The sequence below is a fragment of the Protopterus annectens genome, chromosome 1.part1 (assembly GCF_019279795.1).
Source record: "Protopterus annectens isolate FY-2018-M chromosome 1.part1, PAN1.0, whole genome shotgun sequence".
In the NCBI taxonomy this organism is placed as follows: domain Eukaryota; kingdom Metazoa; phylum Chordata; order Ceratodontiformes; family Protopteridae; genus Protopterus; species Protopterus annectens.
In genome coordinates, this window is record NC_056726.1 from 43,320,652 (window position 1) to 43,346,832 (window position 26,181).

At 39.1% G+C, this 26,181-nt stretch overlaps 1 protein-coding gene across 4 annotated transcripts in view; it reads right to left on the bottom strand.

Annotated features, from left to right (window-relative positions):
- ARHGEF10 (Rho guanine nucleotide exchange factor 10) overlaps positions 1-26,181 on the bottom strand; it is a 2,254,368-nt gene that overhangs the window by 1,093,513 nt on the left and 1,134,674 nt on the right. For all 4 annotated transcript variants that reach the window (XM_044073505.1, XM_044073484.1, XM_044073499.1 and 1 more), the window contains one exon: positions 14,518-14,693. In XM_044073505.1, the coding sequence (XP_043929440.1) occupies positions 14,518-14,693 (176 nt within the window). The remainder of the gene's footprint in view (positions 1-14,517; positions 14,694-26,181) is intronic.

A 26,181-nucleotide genomic window follows, 5' to 3' on the forward strand; every position in this document is an offset into this window, starting at 1 on the left:
AACCTCTGGATCAGCCAACGGATTCCTGAAAAGAAACAAATGAGAATCAGGGACTCTATAGTAACTATCAGGTTTCCTGTAGCTGACTTCAACTTTGTAGTCGGAAACCAAAAAAGGTAAACTGCCGACCAGCACTCGTGCAAGAAATGCTTCTGCTTTGGGCTCCACGGCAAGGAAGACTGAGGAAGTAACGTTGGCTGCCCCCATTTGTATCGGACGCCTGGAAATCCTTTACAACTGATGACAGCCGATGTCATTTTTACTTACCTTTGGTATTCTGGCCGATCAAGGGCTACCGGGAGCCAGATAAACCCATTGGTTAGGACTGCAACAGTGAACATCTTCTATTGGCCTGGAATTTCCAGAGATGTAACAGGGTACTGCAGGATCTGTGAGCATTGCCAAAAGGTAGGCAAGGCAGGAGACAAGGTGAGAGCTCCTTTGATGCCTTTGCCTGTGATTGAGGAGCCATTTCAGAGGGTAGCTCTGGATATTGTGGGCACTCTGAGTACCCCAAGTTCCACAGGGAAAACGTATATCCTAGTGGTAGTGGATTATGCTATACAATACCCTGAGGCAGTGGCTTTGTCCTCCATTGAGGCAGAGAAGGTGGCAAATACTTTGTTAGAGATTTTCAGCAGGGTAGGTTTCCCAAAAGAATTACTGACTGGAAGAGGTGCTAATTTCCTGTCAGACCTGCTAGCTTGTCTGTGAAAGTCCTGTGGAGTGAAGCACATGAAGACAACCCCCTACCATACCCAGACTAATGGTCTTGTTGAGAGGTTAAACTCTACAATCAAGTCCATGCTATGGGCATTTGCAGATCAGTTTAAGAGGGAGTGGGACAAATATCTGCCCCATCTGTTGTTTGCTTACAGAGAAGTTCCCCAGGAATCCACAGGATTTTCATCCTTTGAGTTACTGTATGGGCATAGGGTGAGGGTACCTCTAGATTTAATTTGAGATGAGTGGGAAGGTGAGTGCAAGTCTCACAAGGGGTCTGTTGTGGCATATGTCCTAAACCTCAAGACAAGGCTCAGGAAACTCATGGGCTTGGCCCAGGAGAACCTGGCAGAAGCCCAACAACAGAAAAAGGTGTGGTATGATGGGAATGCTCGAGCTAGAGAGTATGCTGTGGGGCAGCAGGTAATGTTTATCATTCCTGTCAGACACAACCAACTGCAAGCAGCTTGGGAGGGACCCTACAAGGTGGTAAGAAAGGTCAGTGATGTTAACTTCATGGTGGAACTGCTAGGCAGATGACAGGGGCACCAACTGTACCATGTTAACATGATGAAACCTTACCATGATAGGGAGGCCCTTGTGCTGAGCAACTGCAGTGGATTGCAGGAGGGGTCTGAGGGAGATCTGAGGACTGATCTCCTCAGGGAGGCTCGGGCTGACACCTCAGTGGAAGGGGTAGCAATGTCCCAGCAGCTATCTCCTACTCAGGTTCAAGAAATCCGATCAGTGTTGCAGGAATTTGGGGACACGTTAACTGGGAAACCAGGGTGCACCCACCTGGGGCAGCACAAGGTGGACACATGACTCCAAAGGCCTATTAAGTAGGCCCCTTATAGAGTGCTTGAGAGAGTCAAACAGACTCTGAGGAAGGAGGTACAGGAGATGTTGGAACTAGGGATGATTCAAGAGTCCAACAGTCCCTGGGCCTCCCCAGTGGTGCTGGTGCCAAAGAAGGATGGCAGCACCAGGTTATATGTGGACAACAGGAAATTAAATAGTCACACAGATTCAGATGCTTACCCCATGCCTAGGACAGATGAGGCCCTAGAGAAGCTGGGTGGGGCTAAGTATCTTACAACCATTGATCTTACCAAGGGTTACTGGCAGGTGCCCTTGACTCTCAGTACTAGAGAGAAGTCATCCTTTATGACTCCTTTTGACTTGTATGAGTTCACAAAGATGCCCTTTGGGATGAAGAATGCCCCAGAGACTTTCCATAGGCTGGTAGATCATATCCTAGCAGGAGCAGGAGTGTTTTCCCTTGCTTACCTAAATTATATTGCCATCTACAGCCTTTCCTGGCCAGAACACCTTCAGCATGTCAGGGAGGTGCTGGGCAGACTACAGAGGGCAGGACTGACCATAAAGTTGAGCAAGTGTCAGTTGGGTATGACAGAGGTCTCCTACCTAGGACATAGAGTGGGGAGTGGTAAGATAAGGCCAGAACCTGCCAAAGTGGAAGCCATTCAGGCATGGCCTGCACCTGTTACTAAAAAGCAGGTGAGGGCATTTTTAGGGACAGCCAGGTACTACAGAACCTTTGTCCCCATTTATAGTACCACAGTTGCTCTCCTCACAGACCTGACAAGGAAGAACAGGCCAGATATGGTAGTGTGGACCCCAGCATCTGAGCAGGCATTCCAGACGCTTAAAGAAGCTTTGGGAGGACCCCCTGTGTTAGCCAGTCCAGATTACAGCAAAGAATTTGTTGTGCAGGTGGATGCTTCGAACCATGGGGTGGGGCTGTACTTAGCCAGGTTTCTTGAGAGGGGGAAGAGCACCCAGTGGTTTATCTCAGTCATAGGCTCCAACCCAGGGAGGAATGCTATGCAGCTGTAGAAAAGGAATGTCTAGCCATAGTGTGGGCACTGCAGAAACTTCAGCCTTATCTATATGGAAGGAAATTCACTGTTATGACAGATCACAACCCCCCTAACATGGTTAAACAGAGCCAGCCAGCAAAATGCCAAGTTGCTAAGATGGAGCCTGGGGTTGCAAGTATATATGTCCGTGCAGCACCGCAGTGGGATTAGCAATGCCAATGCAGATGGACTCTCAAGACAGGGAATGGGGTAAGGTATACTCAGATAGACCTAACTCCCTCAAGCAGTGTTTCTAAAGGGTCACTTGAAAAACTAGCTTGAGTTCTCCAGGGGGGGAGATATGTGAAGTCTGGGTGAAGATGGGTGAAGGCTGCCATTCTAGCCAGATAGAATTTTGGAGATAATTCTGTCATCTGTAAATATTAATGTAAACCACAGGCTGTTGTCTTAAATGGTAAAAATAGTGTTACATGTGGAACTGGAAAATAATGTAACAACAGTGCACTCTACTGACCAAGTAAAGCATGTTGTGACCCTTTGATGTTAAAACTCAGAGCCAATATGTCTAGAGTGAGGCATCCTGCCTGTTGTTTTAAGGCCAGAGTTAATGGCCAGAATTTGCATGCATAAATGTCCTTTATTGCTCTGGTTTCTGCCCAGAGGTGAAGAATGTAGATGTAGTTTCTGTTAGCCTGGGAACCCAGGGAAGTGTGAAGAATGATGTAATGTGAACCAGGAATGTGATTTTAAAAACAGAGAGAATCAGTGAGCATTAACCATTTTTGTCTTGACCATCCAACCTACACCAAATAAATACTGCAAAAGTGTTCCTGCTAGAGTGGCGCCACCTAGTTGGCCTATGCCTAAGGCTGGCTATGCTTACTCTATATGTAAGTTTATCTTAGATTTGTGTTTTCTCTTAGAAATAGCTAGAAACTAGAAATATTAGACTAAGTGTTTTTCTGTGATGTCAGAACTGTACTACTGAATTATTTTAAGTACTTCTCTGTGATCTCTGAACTCTTGACCAGCACTGTTTAGTAAAAAGTATTGTCTTGTATTTTGACTATTTGTTATTAAATATTTTTAAACCCTTTCAACTGTGGCTGTTTTTGTAGAGATAATTTAAGCTCTTTAGAGTACTTGCATGTTTTTGGTAAAATTGTACAAAGCCACTCCAATAGCTTTAGCCCTGGGCTATACTATCAATGGGATAATAATATTGCACAGTAATAACTGGACACCCTTTTAAGGGCCTTTGAGTAGCTGATAAACATTAGTGGGTGGTGGCAGCTGGTACTACCGTATAGTCTGGGAAAAAGGGGCACAGCTGGAGAACCTGTGCCAGCCTTTCACAGGAGTGTCTGTGTGGTTGTATAATCTCTTCTGAAAGTGTTTGTGTGTGTATGTGTGTGTGTGTGTGTGTGTGTGTGTGTGTGTGTGTGTGTGTGTGTGTGTGTGTGTGTGTGTGTGTGTGTGTGTGTGTGTGTGTGTGTGTGTGTGTGTGTGTGTGTGTGTGTGTGTGTGTGTGTGTGTGTGTGTCAGCTACCTGGGCACGGACACGCAGCACTGGTTGGACAGAGAGGATGCTGGAGGTTTTAGCTTGCCCACTAGGCTTAGATCTGGACCCTATAGCTGTGCCATTGGGGAGTCTTAATGGGGACCTGGAGAGCGAGGGAGAAACCAGCAGCCCCGGACTGACTGTGATCTCTGCATGCTCTTAAGGGAAATTGCACTTTACTGTGTGTATTTGTTATCCTTTCCTCCTATATGAGACGCCTCTCACTGGTGTCAATGGTGAGGATTGAGGCTCCTTCATTGCTGGGCCAGGGCATGGGCGTCACACTCTCTAAAAGCTTTATTATCAGAAGAATCAGAAGCAGAGTCCCTTCTATCTGATGGGTCACTTTTTGTTGAACACACTTTTGTACTTCCTACTTAGCCTGTTTTGCATCAAAAAATGACTTTGATCCTTCAGGAAAAAATATTCTGAAGACAGCTTGGTAGAGCAGTTTGAATCTCACACCTGCCTCTCAACATACCCTGATTGCTAGTATAAATTTGCGTCTTGTCTGCCTGGTGTACAGTGAATAATCATTTTCCACAAACAATCTACTATTTCCAATTTTTAATACTTTGCCCTTTTGCCACAGTTTTTTCAGGCTCAGTTCTTTCTACTGGCATCATTACATCTCTATTAATAAATGTCTTAGCTGCTTTCTCATGGTGAGGCTTGCAGCATACACAAATGTGACCTTTCAATTAACAAATCCTGCTGTGGAATACCAGTCCAATTGCATGCTTATGTTTCATAAAATTAATACAGTCTCTTTCTTCCAGTTTCTAATATACAGCTGGAATCCTCAGGCTTCCCTAAGTGCTTTGTCCTCTAACTACCATTTTTTGAAACAGTTCTTGAGCAGTTTCATACTCAACCAGCATTTTCTTCATGTCCACTTCGGATTTTTGCAGTTTTATGGCTTCATCTGAATAGCTATTTAAAGATTCTTTAATTTTTTCCCAGCCTTTTGTTATTTGAGTTGTTTTGTTTATTATAATCAGCTCTGAGCACATTTGACTTAGTTTATCTCTAGATTACTGGAAGTCATATCTTGCACCGAAGCTGGAGCTTGAACTGCTTTATGCTAAACAGCAGCAAGATACTTCTTAGTCAGTGTTTTCTCTTTACCTTTTCTAGTTGATTTTCTTCCAAACCTTTTTTTGCTGACATCCAGGCAGTGTACTTACTAACCTGTAACTACATTTGCTAAGATTTTCTATCACCTTATCTCTCAGTTTCTTTTCTGACATTGAGACAGCTGAAATCCAGCTGCTAATTTGGTGTGCAGCCATCAGTTGGTTATGTGGAATTTATTTTTAAACATCTAAGCTGTAGTCAACTCCAGAGAGATATAAACACAGAGATAGCCAGTTAGTCAGAAAGACAGACAGACACACATACACACACACACCATTCACAGTGTAAACTGCTGCAGACGTATATACTCATTCAAAAATGTATAACATTTCAAGACAATTGAGTATTATGACCACTTATGTCTTGGTAGTATCCTCCCTCAGAGCACACCACCTTTCTCCAGGGAGGGCTTTCCAGCCACTTTCAGAGTAAATTTTGAATTCCCATTTAGTCATTTTGTTTATGTTTAATGGAAGATACTGAGCTGCATTGCTTAACATGCAGAGGAAGTTTATTCCATTGGTTTGGGAGACACTGGGTTATAAACACTGAGCTCTGCTATATTTTATTTGTCAGCGAAGGTTTATGTTCCTGGTTCTAGTACTAGTGGAGCTATTGAACTTGAGAAGACAGGGGATGGCCAGGACACTAGAGTTTCTAATGCAGAAGTAAGTAAGACAAAGATTTCCCATAAGAAGTTAGTAAGACAATGAATAAAAGGAGAGATCTGCCAGTCTCTCTCAGTAGCTCAGGGACTTTAGGCTTGTTATACTTCTTTTTTTTTTCTTTAACTAGGAGCCTTTGGAGTTTTTCTAATTGTATGACATGTTTGGTAAGATACATACCGAACTGGGCATTCTGCTCAATAAGTGGTCTGATCAATGCTGTGTACAATGGAGTGATTATTTGCTTAGAGTTTGATAATATTCCTTTGACAATTAGGTATGCTAAATAAAAAGTATTTATTAGCAACCATTGTCATATGGTGTCAAAAGAGAAGGCGTTATCAGTCCAAGTTCCTAGATCCCCAACTACATTTTCAGTTTGTAGCAGTGTGATATCTGCACAATACTATGAGAGGAGTGGCTGTATACAAAAAGGGATGACACTATACTTTTCAGAATTTAATTTGAGCCCATTTGTAACACACCAGTGGTTTTGATGTCAGTGGATGACTCCACAACCATCAGTTTACAGGGATCTGCAAACTCTGTTAGCCAGAGCTCTTGGTTCTTTGCTAAAAAATCTGAGAAGCAAAAGTGAAAAATAAGGGGTGTCAGCACCAAGCCCTGAGAGACACCTCTGGTACCTTCAAGTTTTATGATGAAAGGCTTGCAACTTGCACTATGTGGGTTTTGTCTGTCAGCCAGTTTGCTATCCATCTTACCACATATGGGTAGATTTTTAAACTATTTTGCTTCTGCATGACACCATCATGAGAAATAGTGTTGAAGGCCTTGACCAGGTCATGATATGCCATGTACATCACATGGCCACCATCTGCAGCCTCTGTAAACATTTCAGAGATGTTTACCAGATTCAGTAGATAGGATCAACCCAGCTTTACAGATGAGATTTGTAAGACTGACAGGCCTGTACTTACCTGAGATGGTTGAAGGCCACCCTTTTGTAGGGGCATCATCACTGCAGTGTGCCACTCAGGAAGGATGAGTCAGAATAAGATCCTGAGGAAGTCTATGTAACGTAAGACGAGCGTGTTTTATACAGTAAAGAGTTCATAGTACTGGCAATGACTGGCGTAGTTTATTTTTTGAGTTCTCTTAGTGTGCCAAAATCATTTCATCAGTAGTTCAATAGTAGCCAAGTCTACTACCCCATGGCCAAAGTTCTCTCATTCTTCATGACCAACTTGAAGGGTATATTTCAGGTAAGGAATAACAACTATGGCAGTTAGTACAAAGCATTAAGGCTCCAAGCTCTTAACAAGCTTCTTCCTGTAGAGTATGGAACAAGGTTTGTTTCTTTCCACCTCCGTCTGCCTACTGTGTGACTCTGAGCTAGTAGTTTAACCAGGCAGTGCTCCCAGACCCTGTCCCCCTTAAAAAAGGATGCGTGTGCCCAATGGGCTTACCTGGTCAAAAATGAATAAACAATTGTCATTAGTTTGAGACCCACCCATACAATGTCATCCACATTAGGCAGTCGCTCAACTGATGTCAGTGTTCTCCACTAGCCAACAGAACACAGCATGTTCAGCCTATGAGAATCTCCCTTCTGACTTAACAATAATGTGTTTTAGTTTGTTATAGCAGTACAGTGATGCATCTGTCAGACCATAAACACACTTCTTGAGCTTCCATAATCAACCAGTACAGCTTGCCTCAGGTGGGGGACAAACCTAGATGCCACAAGAGAATCCGATACCTTGCAAATACAGGTTTAATACCCATGGAATGAGCCTGTCACTGCTTTGGATGCGTTATGGCCAACAGAACTGATAGTCTGATTTACATGTTGGTAAATCTTATAAAAGTTGTTGCCTGCAAAATTCTTCAAAGCTTGTTGCTATAAGATGAGCTTTGGGCATTACTCCTTTTGGAGTTTCTTTGGGAGTACACACCTACCTTATGGGCATTTATATTTTAGCCGATGTTATCAACTTCTTCAACATCATTACCTTTGTGTTCCTTATTTTATACTGTTTTGTTGATTAAAATGATACGTTCTCAGCTAGGAGTGCATCATATTCGATATGCGAGTCAGAAGGCTGTGCTTATCATTTCCTGCTTCAATATGACTATCTTTTACATGTGACCTATGAATAGAGCCTATCACTTCTTGCTTCAATACGACTATCTTTTACATGTGACCTATGAATAGAGCCTATCATTTCCTGCTTCAATATGACTATCTTTTACATGTGACCTATGAATAGAGCCTACATGCTGCAACATGACTTGCACATAAAATGTTAAATATCAACTTCTTGTGTCTTCTTGTAGCTTTACTAGCTTAGCCTAAAATTTCAGCTTTATGTTACATCTCTTTTTCTCTGTCCACAATTCTTAAAGTTTGACCAGATTTGAAACTGAGGCCCTCCCAATTATAGCCAAACATTCAGCCTCAGCACTTGTTCTTTCTGACACATGCAGAGCTGAAATATGTTCTCCCACTGCAATGGGCATTGATGGCTATTCTAGGTTAGCTAGTTTATTGATCAGAAAGAAGCAATATTTTAGCTCTAGCCAAACACAAGCTGTTATGGGCTGACTTCAGTACTGATACTCTCTGTCCATAATTACACTACTGAATAAACAATATTATCACTGAAAACCTTCTATGGGGGTCTTGCTTGCTTATCCAGAGAAGAATAAACTTCTTTATAACTTATGATGGTCTTTTTGTATTCAGAATGATTTCAGCAAGCAAACATCTAAACTGGTCGATGATATTGATGATACAAGGGTACCAAGCACTAGTCTCAAATTCATGCAAGTCCAAAGCAACTGTCTCAGTGCACTGAGACTCAGAAGCATGCCAACAATGGGCCTAAGCTTAGGACTGCAGTACTTCAAGCAATCCTCACAGTTGTTAGCAATCTGTTTCAAGAAAGAAACATAATCAGGGCCTTTGTTTCCTGAACTGCAAAGCAGTTTCTACAGTCTGTTCACAGAGGCATGTCCAAATGAATTAGTGTATTCATTTGTTTACCAGGAAAGACTGAATAAGCCATAATAACCCATTTTCACCAGAGGCCCAGGGATAAAATCTACACATGCATGAAAACATAACTATTTAAAATTTACAAATAACAGCGTAATTAAAAAATTTCGAAACATTTAAAAAACACAATGTAATTTGAAAAAGTCAGCAAAAACCAGTGCAAGCACGGTATGATGACAGTGCATTAAATTAGAATGACAACATTTATACAAACAAATTGGAATGCAGTTACAATGTAGCTGCAAGTTGAAAACAAATTAAGGTAGGATGAAGATATTTATACAAACAAGTTGGAATGTAGGTAGAATGTAGCTGCAAGTTGGAAGCAAATTAAGGTAGCTGTGAGTTTAGCTAGGACAGGAACAAAAGCCAAGATTTAGTTAGAATTCCTATAGTGTATGTTTGAATGCATGTAGGTTTGGACTGGACCTAATGGGTACAGGTATGGAGTTCCAATTTTTGGTACTGTGTAGGAATAAAAGCTGAGTCCAGGAGACTTTTTTGGTTTTACAGATAGAGGTGAGTTGTTTGTCATCTGAATGGAGAGGTATGTTGGTGTGGTAACTAAGGAAAATTTTGTTAAGGGCAGGGCAGCCAGAAGATTTATGTATTATGTTATGTTATGTTCAGCAATTAAGTGAGGTGATGGGGAGGTTCAAGCCACTTAAATGTTTTGAGTGCTGTGCTGTGGTGAGTGTGATGCACTGCTCTAGTTGCAAACTTTGAAACTTTACTACAGCATACAAGTTTAGATTTCATTGAGGTTTGCAAGTTAGTCAGAATAGGAGTGCAACAAAGGAGACAGGGTAGGAAGTATGTACAGGAAAGGGTGGTTTTTGGTTTTAAGTATTTAGGAAGTTTTTCTGTCAAAAAAGCATTCCAAGTTTCTGATGAGTTTTTAGTTATTATTTTGAATGTGGAGATCAGATTTAAGATTATCTACTGTTATTTCTATCCATTTTGTATGTGAGACTATTCTATTTCTCTGCTGTTTAATTAAAGTTTAGTTTGTCTTGGCTATGTTATTTTGGAGAGAGTATAAGAAGCTTGGTTTTCTTAGGGTTGAGAAGAAGTTGGGCATTCCTGTGTTAGGTCTCAATGCAAGTGAAGGATTATAATGTGATTTGTTGGAGATATATCAAGATTATTACAGGAGTAAATGAAAGATGCTATTTCATTAAAACATTTTTCTTCTTGTCATCAGTCAAGCTTTTTGAAACTGCAAGGCCCTCATTCACAGAATGACTCTCCTTAATATCTTTAGCTAGAAAACTGATGCAATAAATGTAGAGAGCTAGTGAACTCAAGTGTGACTGGTTGTTTAAACACATATGCTTTGTCACCTGCTATGCAGGGCATTGTTCCCACCCTTTCTAAGTGTCTTGGTCTCAGAAATATCTCTACTGGACCTCCTTTTGTTTCCATATCACATTTAAACTGTCCAATTTTTGTAATTTCAGTCTCTTGGTGGAATGAACTACTTTTGTTGACTTCTTAGCAGAAGTGGAAACAGATGAGAGAAAATTCAATCAGACAAAGGGAGAACATGCAAAACCTCATAAAGCCAGCAAGACTGAACCCCAAACGAAACCCCCAAATGAAATACAGCTGCTGCCACTAAACCTTAAGGCTACTCACAATGTAGTTCAAAGTTTAATTCAATTTTTACTGTGAATCCTTATGTAAGTGGCTTAGCCTGTGATATCTGTGCAAATACTGCAAGAAGAGTTAGGAGGAATTTCTCACTTCTAGACACACTTGTGCAGTGACTCTGGGCCATCACTGTTACTAGAACAAGTGCTGTGGAGATTGTAAGTCCTATGATTACAGGTTTCTGGGGATGTATGCATTAATTTTCACATTTTCTTTTTCTGGCCTGTCCTGAGCTTACTATTCTGATTTCTAGATCTGCATTTCCTGAATGAATGGCAGCTGTGGTCCTGCTTACTTTTCCAGAAATTAGCTGAAATAAAATTGCATTCCTCATGGTTGGTAAGTCTGATGTGAGGGAGCACTAGGATACCACCGGTCATTTTGATTTCATAAGTTATTTCATTTTACTGAAGAGGCGGTTCTGTTCAGACTATATTTTATCCCTGCTGGAGGTGGTGGTTATATGTAGAAGCCAGCCACAATTAAAGAGAAGCTGTTGGTATTTTTAACAAAACAGAATTTAGCAAGAACATCTGAGAAATTCCTATTTTCTTTTTGAGAACTGCACTTTGGATTAGCAGCACCTTTCCTCCCTTTACATACTAGTAATAGAACTCCTTAAGCACTGCAGCTTTTCTGGTTTTGTACTATAAAGGATTATAAAAGTGCTTTTTTTTCTCAGTTGACAAATGGGAAAAAGCCAGTCACAGAAAATACAGACTTAAATGATTTTCTGAAAAGACATGGGTCTGCTGTACTATACAGAGCACTGCATCCATTTATCTTTTCCTGCAAGTGCATTCTATCCAGGTTTCAAATACACTAACTAGATGCAGAGTAGTCTCTTAATTTCTGCTCGAGTTTCTGATTTTTTTTTTTTAATTTGCTTAAATATTATAACCAACCCCAATATGCTAATCTTCGCAGAAAATAATGTGAAAATTGTGCTAAAATCCTGCAGAAATCATCATTTTAAAATTGTTTTTTAAGGTCCTGATTCAATAGAAAGTCTCCCCAGTTTTGTGAGTGGAGTGCCATTTGTATTTCTCCTTCTGTTGTAATGCCTTTAAGCAATATACAACATTTGGATGTGGCAGAACCTGCATCCATCCATCCACAGTTACAAGTCACATCCAAGTCCTACAGTGACCCCATAAACATCTGCCACCATCTACATAGCTTACTAGACAAGTAGGAAACTTAAGTACATTGCCAAGCCTTTACTTTGTAGCACAAACACAAACCACACACACACACACACACACACACACACACAAACTACATGCATACACATGTCAAAGGCAATTTAGATAATCCACATACAAATATTATAAATTGCTTTTTTACATTTAGCTTGTTTTAAAGAGTACATTCTTACCTTTTTTAAATGTCACTCTAGTCTGGAACTTTTTTATTCTTCCATCTTTTCTCAATAACTACAATATCTGGGAACATCCTAGCACAATCCTGTGCATGCATATGCCCATGCATTGGAAAATGCTTGCACTGCATGAATTCTAGAGCACATGGTACCACTGTGTTTTGCATTTTTCTTGCTGGAGATATGAGTGTATATGCATCCAGCTCTTTATATTATGATTTTTCCACCAACTTAAAATAATCAAAGTGTAATAATTAAAAAATAATAACATGCACTGATTTGCAAAGTGGAGGGGGGCATTTGTATGTGCAGGAAAGTGGAATTTTATTTTACAGTATCGCTTGTTGAGTTTAGATTCCATGCTTACCAGCACTGAGAAAAATGTGTTAGGTATTGCTACAGCCAGACCTATGCATATGGGTAATGCTCAATTTACAAAACACATACAAGGATGAACAAACAATCATCGTTCACATTTTTAAACATCAATATTATTTCATTGTACAATCCACAAGAACTAAGCACAGATTAAAACTTTTGTAAGACCTGTAACATCAGTTGATTTTGCTGGTTTTATGGATGGTCACAGACATATCAGTTCTGCTCTTCACCACTTCTTTCTCAAAACTCATTCATCTAGTTGACAGGTTCATTCTCTATCAAAATATGCATTGTGATGCATGAAATGGGAATATTTTTTAATTAGTCCTAAAGCAACGGGTCTTTACCTTTGAATATTCTAGTTCCCTGAACCTTGTTTGCAGTCAACTAGTGATTTCTGATTAAAAAAAAAAAAACTAAAAAAAAAAAACAATAACTGAGCTTATGGTTCTTTGTGATGCATTTCATTTGCAGTTTTTGCATATTCTCCCCAGGGCTATTTCTAGCTCAGATAATAAGGTGATATTTGTTGGGATAAACATTTCTGAACTTATTGTGACTTACTTAAACACTTTAAAGCATTGTAAATAAATAAATAAATAAATGAAACCTTAATCTAAACTGGAATAGTTTATCATTACAGTTCTCTGCAATATGATCTAAAAATGACAGCAGGTGAAACTGGACTGAAGTTGCTCATGTATAAGCACTTCCAGGGCTGGAAGTTTAAAAGTCTATGGGTACCTCTGCAGGTGGCCAAGTGAAATTCCTTGTGCATCAACTGTATGAAGCACACGATATCGAGGAACTACAATGCCAATTACAACTTTACATAGGAAATCACATTTTGCAAGTGTGTGTTGGCAATGGTTTTATATATATATATATATATATATATATATATATATATGTATATACATATATAGACAGACACACACACACACACATATATATATATATATATATATATATATATATATATATATATATATAGTTCCCATTTATAATCTCGAAATACTGAAATCTCGAATTTCAGTATCTCGAAACTATAAAGGCGAATCCAGAAAACACCAAAATCCCAAAACCGTGACACTTCAAATATCGAACACACAGCATACACCACACCACACATACACCACAACACGCACACTACAAAACAACACACAAAAACACAACACTCATCATTTGACATGAGTAACCAATTGCCTCAGAGTCGATGTTTACACCATGGTTTTAGGGTAAATGTTAGCAAATAACTCCCTCCCTCTTCCAGACACACACACACACAAAAATGATTGTTTCTCCAACATTAAAACCAACCTAGAAGCTATGATTCACTTCCAAAAATGCAAAATGTGTATTATTTGTCAGACACTAAATCTCACTTTATTATGAAAAACAGTATTCCATGGCATCAAAAATTCCACAAGAAAACAGCAAATTCATCAGTGCAACATTACGGCGAAACACATGGTAGCAATAATACTACTGAGTGGGCAGAACATCTGGATATTATGCTGCCTTGATTTCAAACATGCCAAGTCTCCCACAATTCAAGGATAACATAAATGTGAAAGACAGTGGCTATTCACTGCTTATGTCTACTGTTGATTTTTTCATTCATTTGGTGGTTTCTTGATCAGGGACTTAAACCTTCCTGTTGCAAGCCCAGAAAGGTGTCTGGTTTGAATTGCTTTTACTCCATGATTTAAAAATTAAAGTGATTCTGAAGCTTGGAACCTAGAAATAATATGATGCTTTCTGTATGCACAGCACAGTGAATTTTTTAAGTCAGACAATGATACAGATTATATAATTTTTCACACATGATGTTCCTCAGGGGAGAATAGCTAGAAAATGATGGGGCAGACTGAAACTTATAAAAAAAAAAATGACACACCACTACTAGCTGGAAACACTATGACTCACTTGAAACGGCTGAACCTGCCTCAGCCTTTGGCAACATTTCTCACCACACATCTAGGTGTGCAACTATCACACAAATAACAACACCCTCACATACACCACTCAACTTGTCAATACATGATTACAGGCGTGCAGTGATTTATAGATTATAAATGACATTATATTAAGCCTATCGATGCACATCACTTCTATCGATGTGACCTTTGAAATCAGAGCCGTGCACTTACTTGGCTTAGCACTGACTGCCACCTTCTCAACATGCTGCTGTACTTGATATCTGTTTGACTCCCCAAGCTCTTCATTTCCTCCAAATTCTATCACCTCCACCTGGTTTAAAGGCACACTCCATTTCAGTAAGTACTTCTGTCCGGCTGGAACTATTCCACTGCTATCAAAGGCAGACCTGGAACAAGTGCAGCATTTTAATAACTGAGCAACAATAACAACAACAACTGACGGGGTGCCAACAGAAAATCATTAGTTCTTCCATCAGAAGTTATACAACACAATTAAAGTGCACATATCTACCTTTTCATCAGTTACACTTTAAGGAATTCAGTTTTCTGTAATACAATGTTTCGTACCACCATAAAATGTCACATTAGTTGTTGTTTGCTAAATTATATATTTAAATGACTCTGTTGTACCCAGGTTAAAATGCAATGTTTCATTTTTGTGATCCATAGCTGTGTAGTCTCCTGTTTTGACCACCTACCTTACTTTGCTTTGAAAATGACACTGTTATTTCTTCTCAAATGCAAAGGCACATATATACTGTCAAACATTAAATCCACTGACTGATGTTTAGGATAAAGAAACCAATGCAGTATTGAATTACATGAAGCAGGTATTCCTCCTAAAGGAGCTCAAGCTAACATCAGCTTTCTGTGCTTAGGTTTCTTAAAATAAAAAGTAATTAAGTATTCAAATGTACAACTCCTACAGTTGGTTGTTAAAATAAGCAAAACCATATGCTCAGATACAACGTTGAAACTCTCAAAATCAGAATTAGAACTTATATGTACAGGAAAACAGGCCTGGGGAACATTTATCAAAAAAAAGTTACTCTTTCGTGTGTTCTGTTCCTTCACTCTAGAACAATGTCACTCCTCACTCTGCTGTAGTGCAGTCTAAACTTGTGCCTTCCATGCTGTCTGATAAAAAAATAAAACAATTATACTCACATTTTATACATTATTTATTTATTATTTGTTAACTGGCTGAGAAGGTTGGTCCAACTGCCCTTTTCAGTGATAACCTGATACAAAAGACAACGGTAAACACACCTTATGTATTCTCTGGATGTTTTTCATCTTTATAAGCAGAACAAATACCAGGCCCACGCAAGTTTATGGTGCACAGCTCAAAAACCTCCACACAAAATACAAATATAAACAATCATCACACGATTGTCAGCATCCAATAATTTTAATTCCTGCAGAAATCCTTCAAAAAGCCATCAATGATGAAGATCAATACAAAATTCAGAATTCAGAAATCAGCATACCGGTTTAAGCATCTCTGTCTTCATCATTGCATAGCAAATATACTGAATTAACTGAATAAAAAATCTCTAAGCTAACATGATTAGCTCCTCACAAATGATCATTAAGTCCAGGGGCAAAAAGACTTCCTACCCTAATTATCCAAGTTTTTTCTTTCCTATTTAATATATTGTGCCACCCAGATTTATTAGTTCTATTGAATGTAATCCTATTATAACAACATTAAATTTAGCCAAATTATGCTTAATAGTGTGTTTAAATAAAGCATTTGAAGTGAAAGCACATCTAATATCACTAAAATGTTCTGAAATTCTTATTTAAAAGGACGGTAAGTTTGGCCCAAATAAAACACTGAACATGTACATGTAACTAAGTATACAATCCAATCAGAATTGTGATTACTATAAACATCAATCTGAAAAACTGCAGGGAGTATTCTTAGATGTAAAATATTTACTTTTACAAACATATTTACAAAAACTACAGTTACCACAGGGCTGACATCCTAATACTGGCTGACCATCTGAAGCTGTCTGATGTGAAACCAAATTAGTATGAGCATATGGGGGTAACAAATCTCTAAGGTTCTCATTTGTTAATAATATACCCCAAAGTTTTGTACTAAATTTGTGTATCTAAGACTCTTTAGCTTTGCATTGTAATAACTCCAATCTATTAATACCACTCACAGATTTTAAAGCTTCAACAACATGCTTATAACCCCTAGTACAAAACCTGTGTACCATCTCCTCTTCATATTTTCCAACTCTTTCCCAGAGGAACAAATCCTCCGAATTCTAAGAAACTGAGATTTTGGAATACTATGTATAACATGTCATGGATGGCACCTAGTGGCATGTAAAATAGTATTAAACTGGGGATAGTTCCTAAACATCATACTAGACAAAGTCCCAGCCTCCTGAATACTAATCTGAACATTCAAAAAAGAAATATGCATGGGACCAAAATTTAATGTGAAATGAATTCCCCACTTGTTATCATTCAGATACTAAACAAATTTCTGTAAATAGGTAGAATCTGATTTCCAAACTAGCCAAAAGTCATCAAGGTATCCGTGCCAAATATCCATTGAATCCAAAAAAAAAATATTATGACAATGATCATAAATAATCTGTTCTTCAATATACCCCATGAACAAGTCAGCATGAATAGGGGCAAAATATGTCATTCATTGCTTTCCCTTTAAGTTATAAATAATACTCATCTTTAAAGTAAAAAGCAATTTTTGATAACACATGTTCTGTAAGATAAAGCAAAAAAGTATTAAATCCAGGGCTGTATATACAGGCCTGATTTAACCACAATTCTAAAGCCATCAACCCAGCCCAATGGGCAATATTGATATAAAGAGCAGATACATCAAGGGTGCATAAATACCATCCTTTCTCAAGTTGCATATCTTTGATAATGTTAAGGAACTCCATAGTATCTTGTATACGGGACCATAATCACCTTAATAATGGTTTTAAATATTGGCTAAGGTAAGCAGACAATGGCTCCATTAATGACCCTCACCCCGAGGCTATAGGCCTACCTGGAGATTGCCGAAGAACTTTATGAATCTTGGGCAACATATAAAAATATTATTTACCGGATCCTGTACCATCAATTGAGGAACAATCTCTTTGGAAATTATTCCTTCTTCATGGGCAAGTTGTAAAAATTTGTCAATGTCAGATTTAAATTTAGGGGTAGGGTCCGAATACATTCTTTGATAGAAACAATGGTCAGACAATTGTTTTTGTGCCTCAGCATAACACATGGGCCAATCTCAAACTACCGTTGCACCCCCTTATCTTCTGTACTAATAACTAGCTGCTTATTTTTACTCAAATTCCTCATAGTTTGATATTGTTCATAGGTTCATAGGTTCCTTTGACAAGTTATTGTTAATTATATTCTATGAAAATTATACGTAAAATGTAAATCTTTAAGAATCTGTTGTTGAAAAATAGACATATTTTTATTAAAGGGAGGTACAAAGGTACATTCTTTGAACCTAAAATCAGCTACATCGTGTTAAACAGGTAACCTCTGATCTTGAAAAAAACAATTTGACTTAATAATCTACAGAATGAAATGACATCTTGAGCAAAAACTTCCTCAGGTACCAAATTACCAGGTATAAAACCCAAGCCTTTGTTTAATAAAACCAACCCTATATTAGACAATGGTAAAGATAAAATATTGTGAACATTTTGGTTGGAAGCTGTTTCGAACCATAAGTTATAACAATATCTCCAACATAGATAACCCTGGTTGTGATGTTTACGACCAGCCTTTCCACATCTTCTAAAGGGATAACATTCTTCTTTTTAGTGGTAGGAGACATTAATGGTGTTCCTGCTCTGGTATCTGTAGCAGAAGAAAATTCCTCAGCTGAAGTTTCCAAAGCATTGTCATTCCACTTAAGTATAGATTTCTCCCTTTTTCATTTCACCGGAATCAAAGATTGGTCCCTACTAGTAAAACATTTAACAGACTTTTGGGTATTAAACTGTTTACCATGGGCATAATCTATAGAGTCCCTTTGAAATCTTTTAACCATATGCAATTTTAATTCCTTCTCAGCTAACACAAGATGTTTAGAAAGACGAGCAAATTGTTCCTGATATACTTGTTGTTCAAAAGGTTTAACCATCTCACAGAACTGAGAGATTTCATTTATATGTATATGTATATACATGGGTCTACGTCTACTTACTGAAATTTCACTTGTTCGAATCCAAGACTGCCGACTCCACTTCAACGAACCTCCATTTAAGCGAAACTACGGACTACCAAACAGCTTTCCCCTGGGAAACAAATCACTTGGCAGCTAGGGTGAACTTTGCCCATTTCCCCAGTGTAGTGCGATCTCGGACTTGGCATATTTAGTTACATGGGGTGTGGGGGGGGGGCAAAGCCCCCCACACAGGTAGATTTAATTTCTTTATGTTGTTGTATTTTCCCTGGTGGCCAAGTGGTTCGTTTCCCAGTGAAAGTTGTTCGGTAATCCGTAGTTTCGCTTAACTTGAGTTTTGTTAATGTCGAGTCAGCAATCTTGGATTTGAACTAGTGAAAATTTGGTTTAGTAGAAGTAGACGTATATCAGGTAGATTTAATTTCTTTCCATTGTTGTATTTTCCCTGGTGACCAAGTGGCTCGTTTTCCAGGGAAAGCTGTTCGGTAGTTCGTAGTTTTGCTTAACTTGAGTTTTGTTGACGTGGAGTCAGCAATCTGGGATTTGAACAAGTGAAATTTTGGTTAAGTTGAAGTAGACTCATATCAGGTAGATTTAATTTCTTTCCATTGTTGTAGTTTCCCTGGTGGCCAAGTGGTTAGTTTCCCAGGGAAAGCTGTTCGATAGTTCATAATTTCGCTTAACTTGAGTTTTGTTGATGTGGAGTCAGCAATCTTGGATTTGAACAAGTGAAATTTTGGTTAAGTAGAAGTAGACATATATATATATATATATGTATATATATATATATATATATATATATATATATATATATGTATATGCATACACAAAACACACACAGACACACAGCTGAGTGAGGTCACTCAGTTGTAAGAATACTTTCACTGCATGATTAAAGTTCTGTCTACTTCCAACAGTGTTTACATTTTCAGGTTTAATTAATACAATGACTCTATATTCTGTTATAAACTGACTGCTCCAGCAGTAAGATCAAAATGTTGCAGTTCAGTGTGGTAGATAAAGATGAACAGCTACATAACCAAAGGTTTTAGAGATAACTAAAGCCGCATAATTACAGACTGTGAGTATAATATCCACTGTGGTCTCACATCTGCTCACCAACTTAAGCTGTTAAACCTCATCTAAGTCACAGATGATATGACATGGCCAAAAATAACTGCCAGCATACAGTTCTTTTTCTTCACATAATTACCTAGCTACTCTATGACCTTTCAGATTCATCCCATCTCACTGTTCCTGTCTATCACAGATAATCCCAAAAATGACTATCTGCCAACACATGGCCACACAATGTACACTTTTCCTGATGTCCATTTTCCTAACAATGTTAATACAACATTTAATTTTCTTGTTTCAGTTTCCCCCAAGTCTTTACTATCTTATCTTGGTCCATTAGAAGGCTAGGTTATGCATACATGTGACTTTGTGAAACTAATACGCCACCTAACTCAGAGCTAGTAGCACATAATCCACTACCTTCCTCTTCCTCATATACACTTCTTGCTCTGTCATTTCCAGGCATTCTTCGTCTTCCCCTGCTACTTTTTGCAAGCACATCCAAACCCAATAATCATTATCAGCCATACTTCTCCATTTCAAGTGCTCTAATGTCTTCCTTACAAAGCCTGATTACAGAAGAAAAATGCCATCATGGCTTAAAGGAATTAATTTACTATCAAATATTTCCTTCTGAAAAATATTTGTATTTAGATGTGTATGTTTTGTACATTTACACATTTTACATGAGTTCATTGTGAAACCATGGGGAAAAAATAAACACCCTGTAGGGAATGACGATATGTAAAAAAGTAGCAGAAACTGAACAAGAAACCAAAGTAGGTGGAGATTCCTTTCGCTTGTTATCTATTTTTAAGTTCATTTTAACAGTCTGTTTCTATCTTAGCTGTATTCCATCTTGCTTCCTGTCTTAAGTTAAAAGTTTGGATTTGATTTAGCTGTTTTAAATAATTACTTGATTTTTAATCAGTATTTTTTTTCATTTCTGATATACAGCATCTGGATAAAGTGTTGTAAGGTTTTCAGCCTTTATTAAGTAACTCTAGTAAATAGCTAAACTGTTTTTACCTTTTAAATGCTCTTACTTTTGGAAATAAATCCTGATTTGGTGGAGAATTGAAATTTGGATGAAAATAGATTAAATATTTCAATGCTTTCACATTTGCACATAAACCAGATATGCACAACAAGGTGTTAAATTCATCCATAACTAGACCAGCATCCTGGAGGGGACCCATTTATATAAATATTTTTAAAAGCCATTCAAGCAGATAATGTACCCCTTATACTTGCTGAAAATCAACAACCAGCCTTTATGGCAGTTCATATTCACCCTTTCCTAAGACAGTTATCTAAAAGCAAAATAGAATTATCCTCATTTCCAGCCTCCACATTCTTTTAAGATAAAAAATTAAATGACCCCATCACTCTCTTTGAAAAACATTACTTACATCTCCTTTAAAATAACTTCACATAACACAGTATTGCCAAATATGCAACTCCCTTTTACCTCTTCTAAATTCTAGTCCACCTTTATTATTTTTCTCACCATTTGTGACCAAATAACTTCCTCAGTGTTTCACATATGCAGCCTAGCTCCGTGGCACGGAATAAGGGAGCCCTTACTGCAGCCTAGGTGTCAGAGGTTCAGTTAGTGACCTCAGCAGTGGAGGAGACAGGCAGGCAGGGTGGAGGAAGTGAATGGGAGTGGCCTATATGCCTCTCTTGAGGATGGTTGCTCGAACTCGGTGGGGGGGGGTTACACTGTGCAGGTGTGTTTTCCCTGGCAGAGACTGGGGAAACCACTGATCATACTTCCCTTGGCATGGGGCTGCATGGAGGGAAATTCACTTTATAGTAGTGAGGATAAGGCCTCTGTGATCAGACCATTACATGACACCCAACCTCATGGCCAACGGTGTGTTGGGGTTAGGGCCAATAAGAAGAAGCTGAACTAACCCTTATGGCTGCCTGAATGATGGCTTCTCCTGAACAACTCTCACCCCAGTGACTAACAACAAATGGGTCAACTAATCAGGGGGGCTGATGATTATTACGCGGTAGGGGCAAAAAATGGTAAAAAAGCATGTTTTGCATATGCTACTCGCCTAAACTCCATATCATTTGCCACTTTTCTCATACTTTATACAACCTCTCAACCATGTTAATCTCCTTCACCATGTAAGTCCATGAAAACTGTAAAATACAAATGTAAACCATACTCCAGTTAAGGCTTAAGCAATGTCTTATTTAATGCAAAGATGACAAGTTTACTACTTGAACTATATCCACTGGCTATGCACCCTGGCACTTTCAACTGACCAAGTCACTTAACCAGATACCACTCCAGGGATGAGTCTGGAAAAGGTCCATGGAGATCAGTGATTGACCCTAGAAAACAAATACAAATAAACAGATAAATAAACCTTAGCAAATGCCATTTCACACTGAACTTCATATCTGAAATCAGATATTACGCAGCTACATTAAAATACTCACTTTTATGTATTTGCCTGTATGGGACCTAGCATGTGTTGGGCCTCCTAATCCTCACATGGAGTAAATAAGGCATGCAACAGACTTGCATTCGGGGAAAGAGGGTATTAGAATATGGTGTGGCATCTAGAGTTAAACTAAAGAAGACAAAACTACTTTAGAATGACACAAAATAGTCTGCTGGGGGTTATGTTATGCAAAAAGATTATGTGCAGGATAAAGTACACAGAATAGGCCTTAAATTAGCACCTACAGAGATTAAATAGTTAAGGAATCTAAAATAAGCAAAGGTGAAAGGTAGGACGGGACAATAATACTGATTACTACCTTTTCTCCATAACTGTTACAGGAAATGGGAATGATAACACTATCAAGAGCATTATCTGAACATTGGTTAAATGTAAGATTTTAGTGGAACCCTGGGTTAGCTGAAAAAGTTTGTTTTCTGAAGTATAGAGGAGGGTTAATGTTTCTTTATCAAAGACTATCTTGCAGGGTTGCAGCAATGAGTTACAGACTGGAATGTGGACATAGGCATATTATAGATGGAAATGCTGGCGGGATAAGTACATCTTTATAAGACAATGAGGCAGAGAGAGAAGGAATCTCCTTTGTTTGATAAGATGTCTGAAAAGCTGTACTAATGGCTAATATTACAACCACAGAGGAGAGATGCAGTACAGTTGATGCTGACCAGGTAGAAGTAAGAGGTTGTCAGCTTACCTGGATTCAGAGTGGTCTAGCTGTGTGTCCTGGCACTGAAACATTGCAGGAAAAAGAGGAAGTGGATGAGACCAGAACTGCAACAGCTCACACCTATACAGTGAAAAACAGGTATGTTGAAAAAAGGATATATATATACATATATATACATATATATATATATATATATATATATATATATATATATATATATACATGATGGTTCAATGGGGAGGCAAACCCAAATTTTATATCCTAGCTTTTTGAAGAATAGATCACAGGTGTACATTCCAGGGGTTACTACTAGTGATGGTACAGCGGTAACTGCAGAACAGGACATAGGTTCATAGGCTCATAAGACAATGCTAGGCTATTGGCCCAGAGGCCCTTATAAGCCTAGCCAAGAATTTCACCCATGTTCCCACAAAGTCAGCACCTGTTTTCCCTGTCCAGCAGGGACACAGGTGGGATCCCAGGGGACATCATTTCTGTTTCCCATTCAGTCGTCCACGTTCCTCTTAAAGAGGGCTAGTGAGGTACTCTGCAAGTCTATTCTACAGATGGGGGAGTTGTTGGGACACAAATCTATCCTGCCAACAAGTTCTATTAATGTCACAGACCAGGTTGAGACCTTGCGTGTGGGTTGTACGAATGGAGTTTGACTTACGGATATGCAGTAACTCCATCAAGGCTGAGTCTGAAACGGCCTTGTCTGCCAGACACAGGTCACCTCTGAGCTGTCTGTATGAAACTGAGTAGAGGGACAGGGCTTTTAGCCTATCTGTATAGTATAGGTGTTTGAGACCCTGGATTTTCCTGGCCAGGTACCTCTGTGGTCTCTCCAACTGCTGCATGTGCTTGGCAATATACATGCCGAAAAGGGCACTGTACTCAATAATGGGTCTGATAAGGGTGATGGAGGCATTTAGGGAATTCTGCCTAAATCTATATAGAAGTAAGCTATGGTGACAAAAAGAAAGCATGACAACGGAATGCATGTTGCATCAAGACAGCATCACTGGAGAGGACTGTGACTCTAGACAAGGACGTTTTTCTAGATGAGGTTCAACATGCCATAACAGCACTTAAACTCAATGAAGCAGCTGGACTAGATGGAGTCCTAGTTTAATTTTATAAGAAGGGAGGCCCAGATTTAATCAGAAGTTTTTTGCTCACAGCTTTAAACACAGCAAGGCAAAAAGGGCGGCTGCCACAAGCATAAGTTATTAGGAGGCATGCTTAGCAGTTGCAAAATAGGACACGGGTACAATCCTGGCAATCATTTAAGATACCACAGCTTCTTAAATCAATGCCAATACTGCATTCACAGTTTTTATTTAGCAGCTCAGCATGTTAGTAACTGTAAAAACTTAGGAATCATAACACACAAAAAGATAAAAACTCACTCATCTCTTCTCAGGCAAAGGACAATCATAAGTCCTGCTTTAGTTATATCAGGAAACCTCAAAGGCAGCATACAACAGTGTGCCAAATTGGTTGTAAATGGAGCCATGTTCATGGAGCCAGGAGAGACAGCAAACCTATAAGCCTACAAATTCAGCTCCAGCTTTACCCCCCACTCACTCCCTGCCACCTTGGAGCAGGTCCTAGATGCATTAAGGCCAAGAACACAGCTTTGAAGGGGCCCTGATAATATCCCAGGATGCCTCCTAAATAGCCTGAAATATGACCTATCAGGGCCACTGCAGTAACTATTCAATTATAGCCATGCAAATGGAGGACTGCAATGGTCATCCCTCTACACAAGGGAGGACCAACAACAGATCCCAGGAACTACAAACCCATTAATAAAACTGTTCTCATATGCAAAGTCATGGAAAGCATTATCATGGAAACAACTAACAATGACAAAGGAAACCTTCAGACACTGGACCCAAACCAGTTTAGTTTCATCAATGGCAGATAATGCCTGCTAAACCTGGTGGGTTTCTTTGAGAAGGTCACCAATGCAACAGATGAAGGCAAAATGGTACATACACCCTACCTTGACCTGGCTAAGACATTTGATACAATACCCCACTTTGACATTGTAAACAAACTCAGAGAATTAGGCATAAACCCCAATGTAACTAACATTCTAGATAGCCAGCTGGCTCACATACAGGACCAAAGTTGTTAGGATTGGAGAAACTACCTCCACAATGAGGTCACTATCAGAGTCACTCAGGGCTCTGTGCTGTGTCCACTCCTCTTTGACATTTACTTCTCAGAAATCAAGGCTAATGTCAAAGGCCTCTAGCTGACTAAGCTTGCAGATGACTGCAAACTAAGAGCAGTTATAGAATCCCCCCAAGGTGATATCATCATACAGGAAGGTCCTATGTAAACACATTATTGGTGCCAAAGTGATGGCTTAAAACTCAGTGCCAAGAAACACATAACAGTAAAACACCCCTAAAAGTAGATCTGTTGGTCAGGGATTTAGGGACACATACCTTGTAACCTGGTCTTCGACAAACATGTGTCTAAGATAGTAAGAAAGTCATTCTATATTGCCCAACTTATAAGTAACTGCCTGGCATCTGGGTCCAGAGAGGTCATCATGCCACTGATTTCAGCTCTCATTAGACCCGTCATTGAGTATAATGCCCCCTTCGGTATGTACATGACCAATTACATGCAACAAATGGAAAGCCCAAATATCTTCCTCACAAAAAGAATACAGGGGGTAAATGCAATGTCCTATATAGATCGCCTCAAAGCCCTGTCCCTATACTGTTTTTTCCTACAGACTGTTGACAGGTGATCTATGCCTGGCATACAAGGCATCCTTGGATCCTGCTCTGAAGGACCATTTGCATATCGTCAGAAGAAACAGCATCAGAACTATGAGATCTAAGGGCCCAAACTTTCCTTAAGAAAGGAAGTTGGAGGGACAGATATGCATCTCAGAGAATTCACATTCTTTAGAATAAACTTCCTATCCATGTAAAGCAGAGTCCTTCCCTTATTCTATTCAAGTGTAACCTGGACCAGTGGATAGGAAATCTAAAATTTATCCCAGGACAGGCAGCTATGACTCTGAGGGACAGAGGCAACCATTAAATCATGCTGTAGCCAACATAAACTCTTTAGACTAACCTCTAAGGCACAATAACTAGTGGGATACAGTTGGGTTGCATGCTAGATTTAAAAAGGCCCTAGTGGTCATTAGCCTGGTAATGACCTATAAACCTATGAGCAAGGTGTTTGCTACTGTTATAGTTCAGAATGGAACTTACGACATTTACTGAATGTTACAGAATATTTTTTTAGGTCCTCAACTTCTAGTGGGGAGGCAAAGTTACTAATATGGGCTGGAGAACTGCACTGGCTGCTGGATGACCTAGCTTTAGCTCTGTTTGTGCTATCTGCACAACAGAATTAGGGTAGAGGGAACTCAGTGACACTCAGTGATACAGACAACTATAACTCCAGGCTGAAGG